This window comes from Hemiscyllium ocellatum, unplaced genomic scaffold (genome assembly GCF_020745735.1).
Source record: "Hemiscyllium ocellatum isolate sHemOce1 unplaced genomic scaffold, sHemOce1.pat.X.cur. R1, whole genome shotgun sequence".
NCBI lineage: Eukaryota > Metazoa > Chordata > Chondrichthyes > Orectolobiformes > Hemiscylliidae > Hemiscyllium > Hemiscyllium ocellatum.
In genome coordinates, this window is record NW_026867603.1 from 117,890 (window position 1) to 140,000 (window position 22,111).

At 50.9% G+C, this 22,111-nt stretch overlaps 2 protein-coding genes across 2 annotated transcripts in view; both read right to left on the reverse strand.

The window, feature by feature from the left end:
* The window catches only part of LOC132809095 (protein krueppel-like), a 28,128-nt gene extending 20,787 nt beyond the window's left edge, over positions 1-7,341 (reverse strand). The window contains exon 1 of the mRNA XM_060822493.1: positions 7,258-7,341. The gene's annotated coding sequence lies outside the window, so the exon portion shown is untranslated. The remainder of the gene's footprint in view (positions 1-7,257) is intronic.
* A 14,629-nt stretch (positions 7,342-21,970) lies between these two features.
* Positions 21,971-22,111, reverse strand: part of LOC132809083 (tubulin alpha chain-like) — a 5,400-nt gene continuing 5,259 nt past the window's right edge. The window contains exon 4 of the mRNA XM_060822483.1: positions 21,971-22,111. This exon is cut by the window's right edge and continues 156 nt beyond it. Coding sequence (XP_060678466.1) covers positions 21,971-22,111 — 141 coding nt within the window.

The window sequence follows — 22,111 nt, forward strand, 5'->3', positions numbered from 1 at the left end:
ACCCCCTGATATCCCCATGGATCCACGAGAAACAGATACTCTCTCACACACACAGAGAGAGCTACACCCCCTGATATCCCCATGGATCCACTATAAACAGATACTCTCACACACACAGACACAGAGAGAGCTACACCCCCTGATATCCCCATGGATCCACTATAAACAGATACTCTCACACAGACACAGAGAGAGCTACACCCCCTGATATCCCCATGGATCCACTATAAACAGATACTCTCACACACAGAGAGAGCTACACCCCCTGATATCCCCATGGATCCACTATAAACAGATACTCTCACACACACAGACACAGAGAGAGCTACACCCCCTGATATCCCCATGGATCCACTATAAACAGATACTCTCTCACACACAGACACAGAGAGAGCTACACCCCCTGATATCCCCATGGATCCACTATAAACAGATACTCTCTCACACAGACACAGAGAGAGCTACACCCCCTGATATCCCCATGGATCCACTATAAACAGATACTCTCTCACACAGACACAGAGAGAGCTACACCCCCTGATATCCCCATGGATCCACTATAAACAGATACTCTCTCACACAGACACAGAGAGAGCTACACCCCCTGATATCCCCATGGATCCACTATAAACAGATACTCTCACACACAGACACAGAGAGAGCTACACCCCCTGATATCCCCATGGATCCACTATAAACAGATACTCTCACATAGACACAGACACAGAGAGAGCTACACCCCCTGATATCCCCATGGATCCACTATAAACAGATACTCTCTCACACACAGACACAGAGAGAGCTACACCCCCTGATATCCCCATGGATCCACTATAAACAGATACTCTCTCACACACAGACACAGAGAGAGCTACACCCCCTGATATCCCCATGGATCCACTCTAAACAGATACTCTCTCACACACAGACACAGAGAGAGCTACACCCCCTGATATCCCCATGGATCCACTATAAACAGATACTCTCACACACACAGACACAGAGAGAGCTACACCCCCTGATATCCCCATGGATCCACTATAAACAGATACTCTCTCACACAGACACAGAGAGAGCTACACTCCCTGATATCCCCATGGATCCACTATAAACAGATACTCTCACACACAGACACAGAGAGAGCTACACCCCCTGATATCCCCATGGATCCACTATAAACAGATACTCTCACACAGAGACACAGAGAGAGCTACACCCCCTGATATCCCCATGGATCCACTATAAACAGATACTCTCACACACACAGACACAGAGAGAGCTACACCCCCTGATATCCCCATGGATCCACTATAAACAGATACTCTCTCACACAGACACAGAGAGAGCTACACCCCCTGATATCCCCATGGATCCACTATAAAGAGATACTCTCACACAGACACAGAGAGAGCTACACCCCCTGATATCCCCATGGATCCACTATAAACAGATACTCTCTCACACACAGACACAGAGAGAGCTACACCCCCTGATATCCCCATGGATCCACTATAAACAGATACTCTCTCACACACAGACACAGAGAGAGCTACACCCCCTGATATCCCCATGGATCCACTATAAACAGATACTCTCTCACACACACAGACACAGAGAGAGCTACACCCCCTGATATCCCCATGGATCCACTATAAACAGATACTCTCTCACACAGACACAGAGAGAGCTACACCCCCTGATATCCCCATGGATCCACTATAAACAGATACTCTCTCACACAGACACAGAGAGAGCTACACCCCCTGATATCCCCATGGATCCACTATAAACAGATACTCTCCCTCACAGACACAGAGAGAGCTACACCCCCTGATATCCCCATGGATCCACTATAAACAGATACTCTCCCTCACAGACACAGAGAGAGCTACACCCCCTGATATCCCCATGGATCCACTATAAACAGATACTCTCACAGACACACAGACACAGAGAGAGCTACACCCCCTGATATCCCCATGGATCCACTATAAACAGATACTCTCTCTCTCACAGACACAGAGAGAGCTACACCCCCTGATATCTCCATGGATCCACTATAAACAGATACTCTGTCACACAGACACAGAGAGAGCTACACCCACTGATATCCCCATGGATCCACTATAAACAGATACTCTCTCTCACACACAGACACAGAGGGAGCTACACCCCCTGATATCCCCATGGATCCACTATAAACAGATACTCTCTCACACAGACACAGAGAGAGCTACACCCCCTGATATCCCCATGGATCCACTATAAACAGATACTCTCACACACACAGACACAGAGAGAGCTACACCCCCTGATATCCCCATGGATCCACTATAAACAGATACTCTCTCACACACAGAGAGAGCTACACCCCCTGATATCCCCATGGATCCACTATAAACAGATACTCTCACACACACAGACACAGAGAGAGCTACACCCCCTGATATCCCCATGGATCCACTATAAACAGATACTCACACAGACACAGAGAGAGCTACACCCCCTGATATCCCCATGGATCCACTATAAACAGATACTCACACACACAGACACAGAGAGAGCTACACCCGCTGATATCCCCATGGATCCACTATAAACAGATACTCACACAGACACAGAGAGAGCTACACCCCCTGATATCCCCATGGATCCACTATAAACAGATACTCTCACACACACAGACACAGAGAGAGCTACACCCCCTGATTTCCCCATGGATCCACTATAAACAGATACTCTCTCACACACAGACACAGAGAGAGCTACACCCCCTGATATCCCCATGGATCCACTATAAACAGATACTCTCACACACACAGACACAGAGAGAGCTACACCCCCTGATATCCCCATGGATCCACTATAAACAGATACTCTCACACACACAGACACAGAGAGAGCTACACCCCCTGATATCCCCATGGATCCACTATAAACAGATACTCTCTCTCACAGACACAGAGAGAGCTACACCCCCTGATATCCCCATGGATCCACTATAAACAGATACTCTCACACACAGACACAGAGAGAGCTACACCCCCTGATATCCCCATGGATCCACTATAAACAGATACTCTCACACACACAGACACAGAGAGAGCTACACCCCCTGATATCCCCATGGATCCACTATAAACAGATACTCTCTCACACACAGACACAGAGAGAGCTACACCCCCTGATATCCCCATGGATCCACTATAAACAGATACTCTCACACACACACAGAGAGAGCTACACCCCCTGATATCCCCATGGATCCACTATAAACAGATACTCTCTCACACACAGACACAGAGAGAGCTACACCCCCTGATATCCCCATGGATCCACTATAAACAGATACTCTCACACACACAGACACAGAGAGAGCTACACCCCCTGATATCCCCATGGATCCACTATTAACAGATACTCTCACACACACAGACACAGAGAGAGCTACACCCCCTGATATCCCCATGGATCCACTATAAACAGATACTCTCTCTCACAGACACAGAGAGAGCTACACCCCCTGATATCCCCATGGATCCACTACAAACAGATACTCACACAGACACAGAGAGAGCTACACCCCCTGATATCCCCATGGATCCACTATAAACAGATACTCTCACACACACAGACACAGAGAGAGCTACACCTCCTGATATCCCCATGGATCCACTATAAACAGATACTCTCTCACACAGACACAGAGAGAGCTACACCCCTTGATATCCCCATGGATCCACTATAAACAGATACTCTCACACACACAGACACAGAGAGAGCTACACCCCCTGATATCCCCATGGATCCACTATAAACAGATACTCTCTCTCACAGACACAGAGAGAGCTACACCCCCTGATATCCCCATGGATCCACTATAAACAGATACTCTCTCACACAGACACAGAGAGAGCTACACCCCCTGATATCCCCATGGATCCACTATAAACAGATACTCTCCCTCACAGACACAGAGAGAGCTACACCCCCTGATATCCCCATGGATCCACTATAGACAGATACTCTCACACACAGACACAGAGAGAGCTACACCCCCTGATATCCCCATGGATCCACTATAAACAGATACTCTCACACACACACAGAGAGAGCTACACCCCCTGATATCCCCATGGATCCACTATAAACAGATACTCTCTCACACACAGAGAGAGCTACACCCCCTGATATCCCCATGGATCCACTATAAACAGATACTCTCACACACACAGACACAGAGAGAGCTACACCCCCTGATATCCCCATGGATCCACTATAAACAGATACTCTCTCACACACAGACACAGAGAGAGCTACACCCCCTGATATCCCCATGGATCCACTATAAACAGATACTCTCTCACACAGACACAGAGAGAGCTACACCCCCTGATATCCCCATGGATCCACTATAAACAGATACTCTCACACACACAGACACAGAGAGAGCTACACCCCCTGATATCCCCATGGATCCACTATAAACAGATACTCTCTCTCACACACAGACACAGAGGGAGCTACACCCCCTGATATCCCCATGGATCCACTATAAACAGATACTCTCTCACACAGACACAGAGAGAGCTACACCCCCTGATATCCCCATGGATCCACTATAAACAGATACTCTCACACACACAGACACAGAGAGAGCTACACCCCCTGATATCCCCATGGATCCACTATAAACAGATACTCTCTCACACAGACACAGAGAGAGCTACACCCCCTGATATCCCCATGGATCCACTATAAACAGATACTCTCACACACACACAGAGAGAGCTACACCCCCTGATATCCCCATGGATCCACTATAAACAGATACTCTCACACACACAGACACAGAGAGAGCTACACCCCCTGATATCCCCATGGATCCACTATAAACAGATACTCTCTCTCACAGACACAGAGAGAGCTACACCCCCTGATATCCCCATGGATCCACTATAAACAGATACTCACACACACACAGACACAGAGAGAGCTACACCCCCTGATATCCCCATGGATCCACTATAAACAGATACTCACACACACAGACACAGAGAGAGCTACACCCCCTGATATCCCCATGGATCCACTATAAACAGATACTCACACAGACACAGAGAGAGCTACACCCCCTGATATCCCCATGGATCCACTATAAACAGATACTCTCACACACACAGACACAGAGAGAGCTACACCCCCTGATATCCCCATGGATCCACTATAAACAGATACTCTCTCACACACAGACACAGAGAGAGCTACACCCCCTGATATCCCCATGGATCCACTATAAACAGATACTCTCACACACACACAGAGAGAGCTACACCCCCTGATATCCCCATGGATCGACTATAAACAGATACTCTCTCACACACAGACACAGAGAGAGCTACACCCCCTGATATCCCCATGGATCCACTATAAACAGATACTCTCACACACACAGACACAGAGAGAGCTACACCCCCTGATATCCCCATGGATCCACTATAAACAGATACTCTCACACACACAGACACAGAGAGAGCTACACCCCCTGATATCCCCATGGATCCACTATAAACAGATACTCTCTCACACACAGACACAGAGAGAGCTACACCCCCTGATATCCCCTTGGATCCACTATAAACAGATACTCTCTCACACACAGACACAGAGAGAGCTACACCCCCTGATATCCCCATGGATCCACTATAAACAGATACTCTCACACACAGACACAGAGAGAGCTACACCCCCTGATATCCCCATGGATCCACTGTAAACAGATACTCTCTCACACAAACACAGAGAGAGCTACACCCCCTGATATCCCCATGGATCCACTATAAACAGATACACTCTCACACAGACACAGAGAGAGCTACACCCCCTGATATCCCCATGGATCCACTATAAACAGATACTCTCACACACACAGAGAGAGCTACACCCCCTGATATCCCCATGGATCCACTATAAACAGATACTCTCACACACACAGACACAGAGAGAGCTACACCCCCTGATATCCCCATGGATCCACTATAAACAGATACACTCTCACACAGACACAGAGAGAGCTACACCCCCTGATATCCCCATGGATCCACTATAAACAGATACTCTCACACAGAGACACAGAGAGAGCTACACCCCCTGATATCCCCATGGATCCACTATAAACAGATACTCTCTCACACAGACACAGAGAGAGCTACACCCCCTGATATCCCCATGGATCCACTATAAACAGATACTCTCACACACAGACACAGAGAGAGCTACACCCCCTGATATCCCCATGGATCCACTGTAAACAGATACTCTCTCACACACACACACAGAGAGCTACACCCCCTGATATCCCCATGGATCCACTATAAACAGATACTCTCTCACACAGACACAGAGAGAGCTACACCCCCTGATATCCCCATGGATCCACTATAAACAGATACTCTCACACAGAGACACAGAGAGAGCTACACCCCCTGATATCCCCATGGATCCACTATAAACAGATACTCTCTCACACACAGACACAGAGAGAGCTACACCCCCTGATATCCCCATGGATCCACTATAAACAGATACTCTCACACACACAGACACAGAGAGAGCTACACCCCCTGATATCCCCATGGATCCACTATAAACAGATACTCTCACACAGACACAGAGAGAGCTACACCCCCTGATATCCCCATGGATCCACTATAAACAGATACTCTCACACACACACAGACACAGAGAGAGCTACACCCCCTGATATCCCCATGGATCCACTGTAAACAGATACTCTCACACACAGACACAGAGAGAGAGCTACACTCCCTGATATCCCCATGGATCCACTATAAACAGATACTCTCACACAGACACAGAGAGAGCTACACTCCCTGATATCCCCATGGATCCACTATAAACAGATACTCTCACAGACACAGAGAGAGCTACACCCCCTGATATCCCCATGGATCCACTATAAACAGATACTCTCACACACAGACACAGAGAGAGCTACACCCCCTGATATCCCCATGGATCCACTATAAACAGATACTCCCTCACACACAGACACAGAGAGAGCTACACCCCCTGATATCCCCATGGATCCACTATAAACAGATACTCTCTCACACACACACACAGAGAGAGCTACACCCCCTGATATCGCCATGGATCCACTATAAACAGATACTCTCTCACACACAGACACCCGCTGACACAGTGTAAAACGCGATGATCTATTCCATGTCTCACCTCCCCCTTCACCAAACTCCAGCCCCAGGCTCCGCTGCTGGAGCCCAGGCCCCTCAGCTCCAGTCCCTAGCGACGGCCACTTCCGGCGGCTCTGCGCACGCGCCTCAGCGTCTTTTTTTTCCCCCCGTCCGGCTCGCGGTCAGGGCTCCAGCCTCACGGTTGTCCCACCGTCATGGGGGCGGGGCCACGCCTGGTAGGCGTGGTTAAAGCTGATGGTGGTGGTGAGGCGGGCTCCGAGGATGGAGGGGCGTGGTCAACCGCGCGAGGGCCGCCCCGCCCTTTTGCGGATGGGGCGGGGTCCGTTCGACTTGTCCGTTCGTTTCACAATTGCGGGGCGGGGTTAGTTGCCGTCTCTTTGTTCCCACGGGCTGCCGTCAGTGAGAGGGCGGGGCCTAAAGCGTAGCAAAGTGGTCACAATGGGTGGGCGTGGTCGCCTCTTGGGCCGGCCCCCTGCGGTCGTCCACTATTTTCTGTTTCTGTGGGGTTGTCATCCGGAGTGGGCGTGGTCTCGACTTGGGGGGCGGTGTCACTTTCACCGAGGTAGGCGTGGTCTCCTCTCTCTGATGGGCGGTGTCTCTGAGCCGGGGCTTTGTCAATAAGGCGTCGAGTTTTCTGGGCTAGAGGGCGGAGTCACTCAGGGGGCGTGGTCACGAAGTGTTCGTGGCATCCGTGTCCAGTGGGCGGAGTCTCTGAGGGGGCGTGTTTAATAAGGTTTCGACGTCTCTGCATCCTTCTCTGGATCCAGGGGGCGGAGTCTCTGTGGGGTGTTCGTCACAGAGGGTGGAGTCTCTGAAGAGGACGGGGCTAGTGGGCGGAGCATGTGAGGGGGGCGCGTTCGAGGCTCTTGGGCCAGAAGGCGGAGTGTCTAGGGGGCGTGGTCACCAAGGGCTCGAGGTCGCTGCGGACAGTGGGCGGAGTCTCTGAGTGGGGCGTGGTCACCAAGGGCTCGAGCTCTCTGAGAACTGAGGGCGGTGTCTCTGAGGGGGGCGTGGTCACCAAGGGCTCGAGCTCTCTGAGAACTGAGGGCGGTGTCTCTGAGGGGGGCGTGGTCACCAAGTGCTCGAGGTCGCTGTGGACAGAGGGCGGAGTCTCTGAGTGGGGCGTGGTCACCAAAGGTTTGAGTTGCTGTGGACAGAGGGCGGAGTCTCTGAGTGGGGCGTGGTCACCAAGTGCTCGAAGTCGCTGTGGACAGAGGGCGGAGTCTCTGAGTGGGGCGTGGTCACCAAAGGTTTGAGGTCGCTGTGGACAGAGGGCGGAGTCTCTGAGTGGGGCGTGGTCACCAAGGGCTCGAGATCGCAGTGTACAGAGGGCGAAGTCTCAGGGGGGCGTGGACACCTAGGGCTCGAATCTCTGCGGGCAGAGGGCGGAGTCTCTGAGGGGGGCGTGGTCACCAGGGGCTCGAGGTCGCTGGGGACCGAGGGCGGACTCTCTCAGGGGGCGCGGTCACTTAGGGGGCGTTTCCCCTGGGGCCTGAGGGCGGAGTCTCTGAGGGGGGCGTGGTTATCAACGGATGGAGGTCGCTGTGGTCAGAGGGCGGAGTCTCTGAGGGGGGCGTGGTCACCAGGGGCTCGAGGTCGCTGGGGACAGAGGGCGGACTCTCTCAGGGGGCGTGGTCACTTAGGGGGCGTCTTCCCTGGGGCCTGAGGGCGGAGTCTCTGAGGGGGGCGTGGTCACCAGGCGGCGCTGTCACGGAGGCGGAGCCTCTGATGGGGTCACTCTGGGGGGTGGGCAGGCACTTGAAGGGGGTTTCTGTATCCCTGTGGGGGTGGGGGCGTGGGGTCCTGCTGAGGGTCCTGAGGTTGGGGAGGGGGTCAGAATATTGGAAGGGTGAGGCCTGTTCAGCCGTGGGGTCGGGATCAGACCGTGGGGTCAGTTCAGGATCAGGGTGGGGTCAGGGGGCAGGGGTCAAAAGCTACAGCGTTGCGGCCGTGTTAGGAACACAGCATCAGGGATGGCGCAGGGTCACTTTACAGTGTGGGGTCGGTTTGGGGTCAGTGTCCAGGGTGAGGGTCGAGTTAAGATACGGGGTCAGGGTACAGGGGTCTGGGTGCAGGGGTCAAGGGACAGTGTGGAGGTGCTGTTAGGAGGCAGGGTCAGGGAGTGGCTAGGGTGTAGGGTCAGTGTACAGGGTTGGGGCAGTGTTAGGATACAGGGTCAGGGAGGGGTCAAGATACAAGGCAGGAGTGGTGTTAGGATACAGGATCAGGGAGGGGTCAGGGTGCAGGGGTCAAGAAACAAGGCAGGAGTGGTGTTAGGATACAGGATCAGGAAGGGGTCAGGGTGCACGGTCAGTGTACAGTTTGGGGTCAGTTCACGGTCGGGATGAGGGTACAGGGGTCAGGGTACAAGGTCGTGTTAGGATATAGGGTTAGGGAAGGGTCGGGGTGTAGGGTTAATGTTCCAGCGTAGGTTCGGTTCAGGGTCATAGTGGAGTCAGGAATAAGAGGTCAAAAGGCACACTGTTTTGGCCGTGTTAGGATACAGGGTCAGGGATGGCGCAGGGTCACATTGCAGTGGGAGGTTGGTTCAGAGTCAGGGTGGGGTCAGGCTCCAGGATGGGGGCTGTGCTAGGATGCAGGCTGAGGGAGCAGGGTCAGTGTATAGTGTGGGGTCAGTTCAGGGTCAGGGTGGGATCAGGTTATAGGTGTCAGGGTATAGGGTGGGGGCGGTGTTAAGATGCAGGGTCAGGGAAGGGTCAGTGGTCAGCTTTGGGGGAAAAGGGGACAGAGTCAGAGGGGTCTTGGTATAGGGGTCAGATTACAGGGTGGGGTGGTGTTAGGGTTCAAGGTCTGGGTGGGGTCAGGGTATAGGGTCAGAGAACAATGTCATGTAGAGGTCAGGTGACAAGGTCAAGTAGGGGTCAGGGTACAGGGTCAGGCAGAAGTCAGGATACAGGGTCAAGCGGGGGTCAGGGTCAGGCAGGGGCCAGGGTATAGTGTGGAGTGGATTTGGGTACAGGTTCATGGAGGTCTCGGAGCCAGGGTCAGGATGAGGGCAGTTTTAGGGTACAGGGTCAGGGAGGGGCTAGGTTGCAGGGTCATGGAGGGTACAGGGTCAGGAAGGGGCCAGCGTACAGGGTGGGGAGGTTTTGGGTACAGACTCATGGAGGTCTCGGGGATAGGGTCAGGGCAAGGGCAGTGTAGGGTAGAGGGTCAGGGAGGGGCCAGGGTACAGGGTCAGGGCAGGGTCAGTGGAAAGCCTTGGGGGGGGATCAGGGGAGACAGTATTGTTAGAGAGGTCAGATTACAGGGTGGGGCAGTGTTAGGGTTCAAGGTCATGGTGGGGTCAGGGAACAGAGTCAGGTAGAGGTCAGGTGACAAGATCAAGGTGGGGTCAGGGTCAGGCAGAGGTCAGGGTACAGGGTCAAGGAGTGGTCAGGGTACAGGGTCGGGAAGGGGCCATGGTACGGGGTGGAGGTTTTGGGTTCAGGCTCATGGAGGTGCAGGGTCAGGGTGGGGGCAGTGTTCGGGTAAAGGGTCAGGGAGGAGCCAGGGTACAGAGTGGGAGGTTTTGGGTACAGGGTCATGGAGTGGCCAAGGAAAAGGGTCTGGCAGAGGTCAGGGTCAAGGAGGGTTCAGGGTACATGGGTCAGGCAGAGGTCAGGGTCAGGGTGGGGGCAGTGTTAGGGTACGGGTACAGGGTGAGGCAGAGGTCAGGGTCAGGGAGGGGTCAGGGTACAGGGTTAGGGAGGGGCCAGGGTACAGGGTTAGATATAGGGTCAGGGTACAGGCAGTGTTGGGGACAAGTTCAGGGGGCAGGATGAGGGAGGGGTGGTGGTACAGGGTAGGGGTAGGGGTCAGGGATGGGTCACAGCACAGGGTGGGGGCAGTGTTAGAGTACACAATCAGGATCGAGGCAGGGGGTGGGGTCAGGGTACAGGGTTAGGGTGCAGGGTGGAGGGAATTCAGGGTACAGGGTGGAGAGGTCAGGAGATAGGGTCAAGATACATGGTGGGGAAGGGGGTCAGGGTACAGGGTGTGGAGTCAGGAGATAGGCAAGGGGAGCGGTCAGGTTACAGAGGGGGGGAGAATTCAGGGTACAGAGTTGGCGGGAGTCAGCAGACGGGCAGGGGAGGGGTCAGGGTACAGGATGGGGGTGTCATGAGACAGAGGAGGGGTCAATGTAGAGGTTAGGGGAGAGGACAAGTGATGGGGTTGGGTCGGTCAAGAGGCAGGGTCAGGATGCAGGAAGGAGGAGGGCTGCAGGGTGTGGGAGAGTTGAGGGTAGAGGGAGAGAGACAGTTTGGAATATAGAGAGATGGTGGACTTTCCCCCTCTGTTGATCTTTCAATGAATCTGTTTCTTCGACTGCTGACAGTCTGCACGATGACTGCCTAAAGCCATTCAAATCTTCGAAGCTGGGTTGGTGGCGGTAATAGGCAAGAACTTTCGAAAGCTTGTGGGCGGCACGGTGGTTAGCACTGCTGCCTCACAGCGCCAGAGACCCGGGTTCAATTCCCGCCTCAGGCGACTGACTGTGTGGAGTTTGCACGTCCTCCCTCCCGTGTCTGCCTGGGTTTCCTCCGGGTGCTCCGGTTTCCTCCCACAGATGTGCAGGTCGGGTGAATTGGCCGTGGTAAATTGTGTGGACTTGTTGGGCCAAAGGGCCTGTTTCCACACTGTAAGTAATCCAATTCTGACTGGAGAGAGATGTTCGCAGGTAAAGGGACGGCTGGAAAATGGGAAGCCTTCAGAACTGAGATAACGAGAGTCCAGAGAAGTTATATTCCTGTCAGGGTGAAAGGGAAGGCTGGTAGGTGTAGGGAATGCTGGATGACTAAAGAAATTGAGGGGTTGGTTAAGAAAAAGAGGGAAGCATATGTCAGGTATAGACAGGATAGATCGAGTGAATTCTTAAAAGAGTATAAAGGCGGAGTATACTTAAGGCAGAAATCGGGAGGGCAAAATGGGGACATGAGATAGCTTTGGCAAATAGGGGTAAGGTGAATCCAAAGAGTTTTTATAAGAACATTAAGGTCAAAAGGGTAACTAGGGAGAAAATAGGGCCCCTCAAAGACCAGCAAGGCAGCAACAGGAAATGGGGGAAGACGCTAAACGAGTATTTTGCATCAGTGTTTACTGTGGAAAGGGGCATGGAAGATAGTTACAGAGGAGGAAGTGCTTGAAATGCATAAAAGTGGATAAATCCCCAGGACCTGATCAGGTGGACCCGAGACCTCTGTGGGAAGCTAGAGGAAGTGATTGCTGGGCCTCTTGCTGAGATAGGTAAAAACAATGACTGCAGATGCTGGAAACCAGAGTCTAGATTAGGGTGGTGCTGGAAGAGCACAGCAGGTCAGGCAGCATCCGAGGAGCAGTAAAGTTAATGTTTCGGGCAAAAGCCCTTCGTCAGGAATACAGGCAGGCAGACAGCCTGACGGGTGGAGAGATAAGTGAGAGGAGGGTGGGGGTGGGGAGAAAGTAGCATAGAGTACAATAGGTGAGTGGGGGAGGGGATGGAGGTGATAGGTCAGGGAGGAGAGGGTGGAGTGGATAGGTGGGAAAGGAGATCGGCAGGTCGGACAAGTCACGGGGACGGTGCTGAGCTGGAAGTTTGGAACTAGGGTGAGGTGGGGGAAGGGGAAATGAGGAAACTGTTGAAGTCCACATTGATACCCTGGGGTCGAAGTGTTCTGAGGCGGAAGATGAGGCGTTCTTCCTCCAGGCGTCTGGTGGTGAGGGAGTGGCGGTGAAGGAGGCCCAGGACCTCCATGTCCTCAGCAGAGTGGGAGTGGGAGTTGAAATGTTGGGCAGTGTGATTGATTGGTGCGGGTGTCCCGGAGATGTTCCCTAAAGCGCACTGCGATGAGGCGTCCAGTCTCCACAGTGTACAGGAGACCGCATCGGGAGCGACGGATACAATAAGTGATATTGGTGGATGTGCAGGTAAAACTTTGATGGATGTGGAAGGCTCCTTTAGAGCCTTGGATGGAGGTGAGGGAGGAGGTGTGGGCGCAGGTTTTGTATCATCGATAGTCACAGGTGAGGTGCCGGAAGAATGGAGGTTGGTAAACGTGGTGCCACTGTTTAAGAAGGGTGGTAAGGACAAGCCAGGGAACTATAGACCAGTGAGCCTGACCTCGGTGGTGGGCAAGTTGTTGGAGGGAATCCTGAGGGACAGGATGTACATGTATTTGGAAAGGCAAGGACTGATTCGGGATAGTTAGCTTTGTGCTTGGGAAATCATGTCTCACAAACTTGATTGAGTTTTTTGAAGAAGTAACAAAGAGGATTGATGGGGGCAGAGCAGTAGATGTGATCTATATGGACTTCAGTAAGGCATTTGACAAGGTTCTCCATGGGAGACTGGTGAGCAAGGTTAGATCTCATGGAATACCGGGAGAACTAGCCATTTGGATACAGAACTGGCTCAAAGGTAGAAGACAGAGGGTGGTGGTGGGAGGGTTGTTTTTCAGACTGGAGGCCTGTGACCAGTGGAGTGCCACAAGGATCGGTGCTGGGTCCACTACTTTTCATCATTTATATAAATGACTTAGATGTGAACATAGGAGGTACAGTTAGTAAGTTTGCAGATGACACCAAAATTGGAGGTGTAGTGGACAGCGAAGAGGGTTACTTCAAATTACAACAGGATCTGGACCACATGGGCCAATGGGCTGAGAAGTGGCAGATGGAGTTTAATTCAGATAAATGCGAGGTGCTGCATCTTGGGAAAGCAAATCTTAGCAGGACTTATACACTTAATGATAAGATCCTAGGGAGTGTTGCTGAACAAAGAGACCTTGGAGTGCAGTTTCATAGCTCCTTGAAAGTGGAGTCACAGGTAGATAGGATAGTGAAGGAGGCGTTTGGTATGCTTTCCTTTATTGGTCAGAGTATTGGAGTTAGGAGGTCATGTTGCGGCTGTACAGGACATTGGCTAGGCCACTGTTGGAATATTGCGTGCAATTCTGGTCTCCTTCCTATCGGAAAGATGTTGTGAAACTTGAAAGGGTTCAGAAAAGATTTACAAGGATATTGCCAGGGTTGGAGGGTTTGAGCTATAGGGAGAGGCTGAACAGGCTGGGGCTGTTTTCCCTGGAGCGTCGGAGGCTGAGGGGTGACCTTATAGAGGTTTATAAAATCATGAGGGGGGGGGGCTGGATAGGGTAAATAGACAAGGTCTTTTTCCCCTGGGGTGAGGAAGTCCAGAACTAGAGGACATAAGGTTAAGGTGAAGGTGAGTGGGGAAAGATATAAAAGAGAACTAAGTGGCAACGTTTTCCCCCAGAGGGTGGTACGTGTATGGAATGAGCTGCCAGAGGAAGTGGTGGAGGCTGGTACAATTACAACATTTAAGAAGCATCTGGATGTGTATGTGAATAGGAAGGGTTTGGAGGGATATGGGCCGGGTGCTGGCAGGTGGGACCAGAATAGGTTAGGATATCTGCTTGGCATCGGCGATTTGGACCGCAGGGTCTGTTTCCGTCCCATCGCTGAGGAAAATCCCCACTTCTGATCCTGTGTTGGAGGAAGGTCATTGATGAAACAGCTCACTCCTGCGGAGTGATCCTGGAGCTGAGGTAACTCACCTCCAACAACCACAACCATCTCCCTCTCTCCCAGGTGTGACTCCAGCTATTTGTCCACCTGATTTCCACTGAATCCAGTCTGGCAGGACTCAACGCCCCCTTGGGTTGTCACTCCCCTCTGGAGTTCAGCTCTTCTGTCCATGCCTTGAAAGGCTATAATGAGGCCAGGAGCTGAGTGACCCTGGCGGAACCCAAGCTGGGCATCAATGAGCAGGTTATTGCTGAGCATGTGCCTCGGGATAGTGCCTGTTGATGAGACCTTCCATCACTTTACTGATGGTCGCGAGTAGACTCGCGAAGTGGGCACTTGGCCGGGTTGGATTTATCCTTTTTCTTGTGAACAGGGCATACCTGGGCAATCTCCCAAATCCGTGTTGTAGCTTTACTGGAAGAGTTTGGCTAGAACACGTGTGGAAAGTTCTGGAGTTACAAGTCTTCGGTTCCATTGCCGGAATGCTATCGGGGCCCATCAGCACCCCGTCATCCAGTGCCTCCAACCATTTCCTGTGGAGTGAAACAAATTGACTGAAGGTTGCCATCTGTGACGCTGAGAACCACTGAAGGCGGTTGAGATGGAGCATCCACTTGGTACTTTTGGTTGAAGATTGTCCCTAACCTTTGTCCTAAAGCTGTGGGCTCTTCCGCCATTGACGACGGAGATATTTGTGGAGCCTCCTCCTTCAGTTGTCCACCATCGCTGTTCACAGCCGGCCGTGACAGGCCTGAGGAGCTGAGCTCTGATTGGTTGATTGTGGACCACTTGGCTATCCCTTGTTGCTGATGCTGTTTGGCGTGCAGTGCCCTGTTTGGTGGCGTTCCCAGGTTGACATCTCATTTTCAGCTGTTCCTGGCATGCCCTCCTCCACTCTCCATGAATTTACCCTTGCTTGATGGTCATATTTAAGTGAGGGGGTGGGGTATGCCAGGCCATTGGGCTGCAGACTGTGCTGGAGTGCAATTCTGCTGCTGTTCACGGCCCCCGGTGCATCATGGGTCCATTGTTTTGGGTTTCAGATCTGTTCGAAGGCTGTCCCATTTAGCACACAGCATGATGGAGGGTGTTTTCAATATGAAGGCAGTGCTCTGTCTCCACAAGGACTGTGCAGTGGCCACTCTTTCATCACAGACGGACGCATCTGCAGCATTGCTGTGGGTGAGGTCAAGTATATCCTTCCCTCTCTTTGGTTCCCTCGCTCTCTGCCGCAGACCCAGTCTCGTCGCTCTGTCCTTTAAGACCCGAGCACAGAGCCCCTCCGCTGACCTCCAACACTCTCCTCCCACCTCGACTCCTCCCTCTGGCCTTTCACTCGCGCTTGACCTGTTCGTTGAGAACTAGCAACGTGACGTCGGGGTCCTTAATCGCTCTGCCCACCCACCCCTCCCTCATCTATTCCAACCTCGCCTCCCGGGAACTGACTGCACTCCCTGCTCTGAGATCCAGCCCTGACTTTGTAATTGACCCCGCTGACAAGGGTGGCACTGCTGTTGTCTGGCCTGCACGCGCTCGATCTCGGACAGCTCTGTCTCCCCCTGGGCCATGACCCCACTGCGTCCAAAATGTCCGCCACAGTCGCTTCATTCGATCTCCCCGAGCAGAGCCTCCAAGCTGGTAGTCTCTCAGCCCCGCACAGTTCATTTTGTTGTGGAGAAAATGTAGAGGATCACCAGGGGACCTTGGAAAATAAACAGCACGAAAGCATGGGAAGGGTTGAAGCACTGGCAATCTGTGGTGCATGGAAGGCAGGATGGGATAAGAATAGTGGAGTGCTCTGACATCAATGAGCAGAGTAAAGTTAACGCTGAAAGGTCACCATGGCGAGTTGAGACAACCGTTAGTTGAGGGAGTCTCTTATGACAAGATTGGGGCCATAAACATTTGGGACATGACATTAAATATCTAATTAATAGTTAGTAGAGTCAGCTTGAGACAGGAGACTATTGTAATCGATGGAATGGCTAAATATCTATCATGACAGGTTAGTCTGGAATGGAAGAGGTAATAATAAATATCTAATCATGACATGAGGAAAATATTAAGTAGGGTCTGGAATGAAAGACCATTGATGCAATAAATATCTAACTGTGACATTAGAATGACATTAAGTAGAATGTACAACTAAAGAGGTAGTGGGCACAAACATCACTGGTTTGTTGTGTAGCTCGGGTGAGGTACTTTGGTTAATGCAGTTGGACATGCTGATAAGCTCACAGAAACACGATATAAAAAGATATTTCAAAAAGCACAGACCCTGACGTTCGTGGGCCTTTGCGAATCTGCTTTCTCAGCGACACGGCTTTTGGTTTGCAAGTGAAAGGCCTGCTTCTTGAAGAACTCTTTGCGCCTCCTGGCGATTCTCTGCGTTTTCTCCATGACGAGACAAGGAGAGTTATAGTGTCACAGAGAGACATACAGCACGGAAACAGACCCTTCGGTCCAACACGTCCATGCCGACCAAAATATCCCAACCCAATCTCGTCCCACCTGCCAGCACCCGGCTCATATCCCTCCAAACCCTTCCTATTCACATACCCATCCAAATGCCTCTTAAATGTTGTCATTGTACCAGCCTCCACCACTTCCTCTGGCAGTTCGTTCCATATCCTATGTCCTCTAGTTCTGGACTCCCCCACCCCAGGGGGAAAAGACCTTGTCTATTTACCCTATCCATGCCCCCCCTCATGATTTTATAAACCTCTAGTTCTGGACTCCCCCACCCCAGGGGGAAAAGACCTTGTCTATTTACCCTATCCATGTCCCCCCACCTCATGATTTTATAAACCTCTAGTTCTGGACTCCCCCATCCCAGGGGTGAAAAGACCTTGTCTATTTACCCTATCCATGCCCCTCATAATAAGAGTTCTTCAAGAAGTAAGTTTTCCGTGACACACAGAAAGCAAATTCTCCAATGCCCCCAAACCTCAGGGTCCATGGCTCTTTATATCTTTTCGTTATCACATTTTTGTTAGCTTGCCCAACTATGTTCGTCAGAATTGCCTCACTCCAGAGTTAAAATAAACCAACAATGTTATTTCCTACTTCTGCCACTATGGTTTATCCAAAACCGACTTAATATTATTCTAAAGTCACGATTCAATCTTTTGCTCCCACCTCTACCACAACGGTCTCCTGTCCGAGGCTGACTCTGCTCACTGTTAATTAAATGTTAAATGTCATGCCCGAAATATTTATTGTCACGACCTGTCCTGAACTGCCTTGATGATATTTTAGTCGAGTTTTGAGAAGATTTGTAGCTCAGCTTGAGGTTCTGGATGTCGGTTTGCTCGCTGAGCTGGAAGGTCCATTTCCAGACGTTTCGTCACCATACTAGGTAACATCTTCAGTGGGCCTCCGGGCGAAGCACTGTTCATGAGTCCTGCTTTGTATTTTATGTTTACAAATATATATATACATATAAATACAAATATATACATATAAATACATGAACAGATGTTACCTCGTAGGGTGACGAAACGTCTGGAAATGAGCCTTCCAGCTCAGTGAGCAAACCTACATCCATGATGATATTTAGCAGGCAAGGCGGACTTTACTAATTGTTGTTATCTCAGCCCACGTTTCAGCCCAAACCTGACTCTGCTCATTGGTGTACGACCCTCCTTCTACTCTTATCCCACCTTGCCACAGTGACTAGTGTAGCATTCCACAGTGACGCCTTGTAACAGATTCCCAGTGGTCTTCAGGCTTTAACCCTTCCCATGCTTTCATGCTCTTCAGTTCCTACCTGTTTCCTTAAATCCACAAACAGGAATGTTCCCCCCTCCAGGGCAGATCCATTGTTTCTGCGTGCTTCCACTGTACAGAACGCATCCCTTTTCCCATAGAGACATAGAGATGTACAGCACGGAAACAGACCCTTCGGTCCAGCCCGTCCATGCCGACCAGATATCCCAACCCAATCTAGTCCCACCTGCCAGCACCCGGCCCATATCCCTCCACACCCTTCCTATTCATATACCCATCCAAATGCCTCTTAAATGTTGTGATTGTACCAGCCTCCACCACTTCCTCTGGCAGCTCATTCCATATACGTACCACCCTCTGCACGAAAAAGTTGCCCCTTAGCTCTCTTTTATATCTTTCCCCTCTCACCCTAAACCTATGTCCTCTAGTTCTGGACTCCCTCACCCCAGGGGGAAAAGACCTTGTCTATTTACCCTATCCATGTCCCCCCCTCATGATTTTATAAACCTCTAATTCTGGACTCCCCCACCCCAGGGAAAAGACTTTGTCTATTTACCCTATCCATGCCCCCCTCATGATTTTATAAACCTCTATAAGGTCACCCCTCAGCCTCCGATGCTCCAGGGAAAACAGTCCCAGCCTATTCAACCTCTCCCTTTATCTCAAACCCTCCAACCCTGGCAACATCCTTGAAAATCTTTTCTGAACCCTTTCAAGTTTCACAACATCTTTCCGATAGGAAGGAGACCAGAATTGCACGCAATATTCCAAAAATGGCCTAACCAATGTCCTGTACAGCCGCAACATGACCTCCCAACTCCTGTACTCAATACTCTGACCAATAAAGGAAAGCAGACCAAACGCCTCCTTCACTATCCTATCTACCTGCGACTCCACTTTCAAGGAGCTATGAACCTGCACTCCAAGGTCTCTTTGTTAAGCAACACTCCCAGGACCTTACCGTTAAGTGTATAAGTCCTGCTAAGATTTGCTTTCCCAAAATGCAGCCCCTCACATTTATCTGAATTAAACTCCATCTGCCACTTCTCAGCCCATTGGCCCATCTGGTCCAGATCCCATTGTAATCCAAAGTAACCCTCTTCGCTGTCCACTACACCTCCAATTTTGGTGTCATCTGCAAATTTACTAACTGATATCCAAATCATTTATATAAATGATGAAAAGTAGTGGGCCCAGCACCGATCCTTGTGGCACTCCACTGGTCACAGGCCTCCAGTCTGAAAAACAACCCTCCACCACCACCCTCTGTCTTCTACCTTTGAGCCAGTTCTGTATCCAAATGGTTAGTTCTCCCTGTATTCCATGAGATCTAACCTTGCTAATCAGTCTCACATGGGGAACCTTGTCGAACGCCTTACTGAAGTCCATGTGGATCACGTCTACCACTCTGCCCTCATCAATCCTCTTTGTTACTTAGATTAGATTCCCTACAATGTGGGAACAGGCCCTTCAGGCCAACAAGTCCACACCGACCCTCCGAAAAGTAACCCACCCATGCCCATTTCCCTCTGGCGAATTCTCCTAACACTACGGGCAATTTAGCATGGCCAATTTACCCAACCTGCACAATCTGGGAGGAAACCGGAGCACCCGGAGGAAACCCACGCAGACACGAGGAGAACTTGCAAACTCCACACAGTCAGTCGCCTGAGGCGGGAATTGAACCCGGATCTCTGGCGCTGTGAGGCAGCAGTGCTAACCACTGTGCCACCGTGCCCGCCCACTCTTTACAAAATCTGCATCGGTTTTGTGAGACACGACGGATTGGCCGTGCTAAATCTCCTGCAGGGATGTGCAGGCCGGGGTGATTTGCCACAGGCAATGCAGGGTTAGGAGAAAGAGGAGGGTCTGGGGTGTGGACTCGATGGGCTGAATGGCCAGCCTCCTCACCGTCGGGATTCTGTGAAATCGGAATCCGGGATTGGCAGGAAATCTCTAACGGCCTTGAAAGAACGCTTCGTTCAGGCGCAGTCAGGAATGTCCCCGTTAAGGGATTCCTGAGTAACAAAATAGAAATGAAGAGAAAGGGGGGGGCAATTCTTTCTTGTCATGATTGTGAGCTGGTTAATCAATCACGAATCAGGCCGGGGAATGACCAAGTAAGTGAGACAAGCTGAGAGGAAGTATGGAAAGAGACTGGTCCGAAAACGAAGGCGTCGAGGTGACCTGGGAACTTCAAGCCAATCGGTTTGCCTTGGTGAAGGGGATTCTGGGAACAATAACTTGGGCGAAATGTTCTGACCTGAGGTAATTATTAAGAAAAGGATGGGTTAAGGACAAAATATGTTGAACGTACTCGCTTTTTTTGACACGGTCACAGAGAAGCTTATGAAGTTTCATCTGGTGCACACGGTGTTCCAGACGCCATTGGATGCAGAATTGTAAAGCTAAAGCCGTGTGGGTAAGAAAGGCAGGCGTGACATGGTCACAAAATTGACAGCAATTAACGGAAGTGCCCTGGAACCTGGTTGCTTCACAGCCTTGGAAGATTGTTGGTCACGGAGTTGACGAGGGATTGGTACAGGCCTCGTTACGTTTCCATCTCAACGTGAATGACCCGAACACCAGTGAACTGAGTCCAGTTTCGAAACGAAAATGGAGCCTGCAATGTGGCGAGCAGGATAATGTAAAATCTCCAAAAGAAAATGCCCAGGAGAGAGATTCATGAGGACAGTTCCAGAGATGAGCGACTGAACTGGACTGAAGAGATTGGGAGATAAACTGAAAATAGACGGGTCAGAGCCAGTCAAAGTCGTGAAGGGAGCTGAAAATGGGTTGCTGGAAAAGCGCAGCAGGTCAGGCAGCATCCAAAGAGCAGGAGAGTCGACGTTTCGGCCCTTTGTGGTGAAGGCCTGGATAGGCCGAAGCTTGACACAATATCGGGATCAAGAAAAGTAGGGCACACGTTTAAGCTCATTTGCAAACGGAGAAATTGAAAGGAGCTTGTTGTTAAGAATTGGGAAAGGTCTGGTTGGGAGAGTGGGCTGGAGGCGTATTTAATGATGGTGTGAAAGAGAGCTGGGTTATTTGAAAAGAACGTGCAGAATTTCACGCAACAGGCTGACGAATGAGAGTCCGTGAATTGCTCATTTGAAGAGCCGTCAATCAGATTTACACCCACCAGACCTTGATCCCTCAGAATTGTCACTCTCAGGTCTGCGGGCTTTCGGATTTATGTTCTCCCTTTACACATTAAACTCAATTAGTGATCAGATCATCGTGATCAATGGCCAAGAGTTTTATGACTGAAATGTTTGCTGACTCCTTGAATGCAACTTTGTTGATGAACCTGATATTTCTGGCTCTTTTCATTCCCTCCACACCACATCGTCCAATAATTTCACAGTTCTAAATTGACCACAGGCAAAGTGACTTAAAATAAGTTTATTCTCTTCAATAAAATCTATAATATCAAAATTAAATAAAGATAAAATGTCTTCAACCATCTGAATTAATAAATACTACTCTTCCTCCTCGGCCTTCCTGTCCAGCGAGGAAGAGTCGACTCCCACCTCTTCGTAATCCTTCTCGAGGGAGGCCATGTCCTCCCGGGCGTCCTGGAACTCCCCTTCCTCCAGGCCCTCCCCCACGTACCAGTGCAC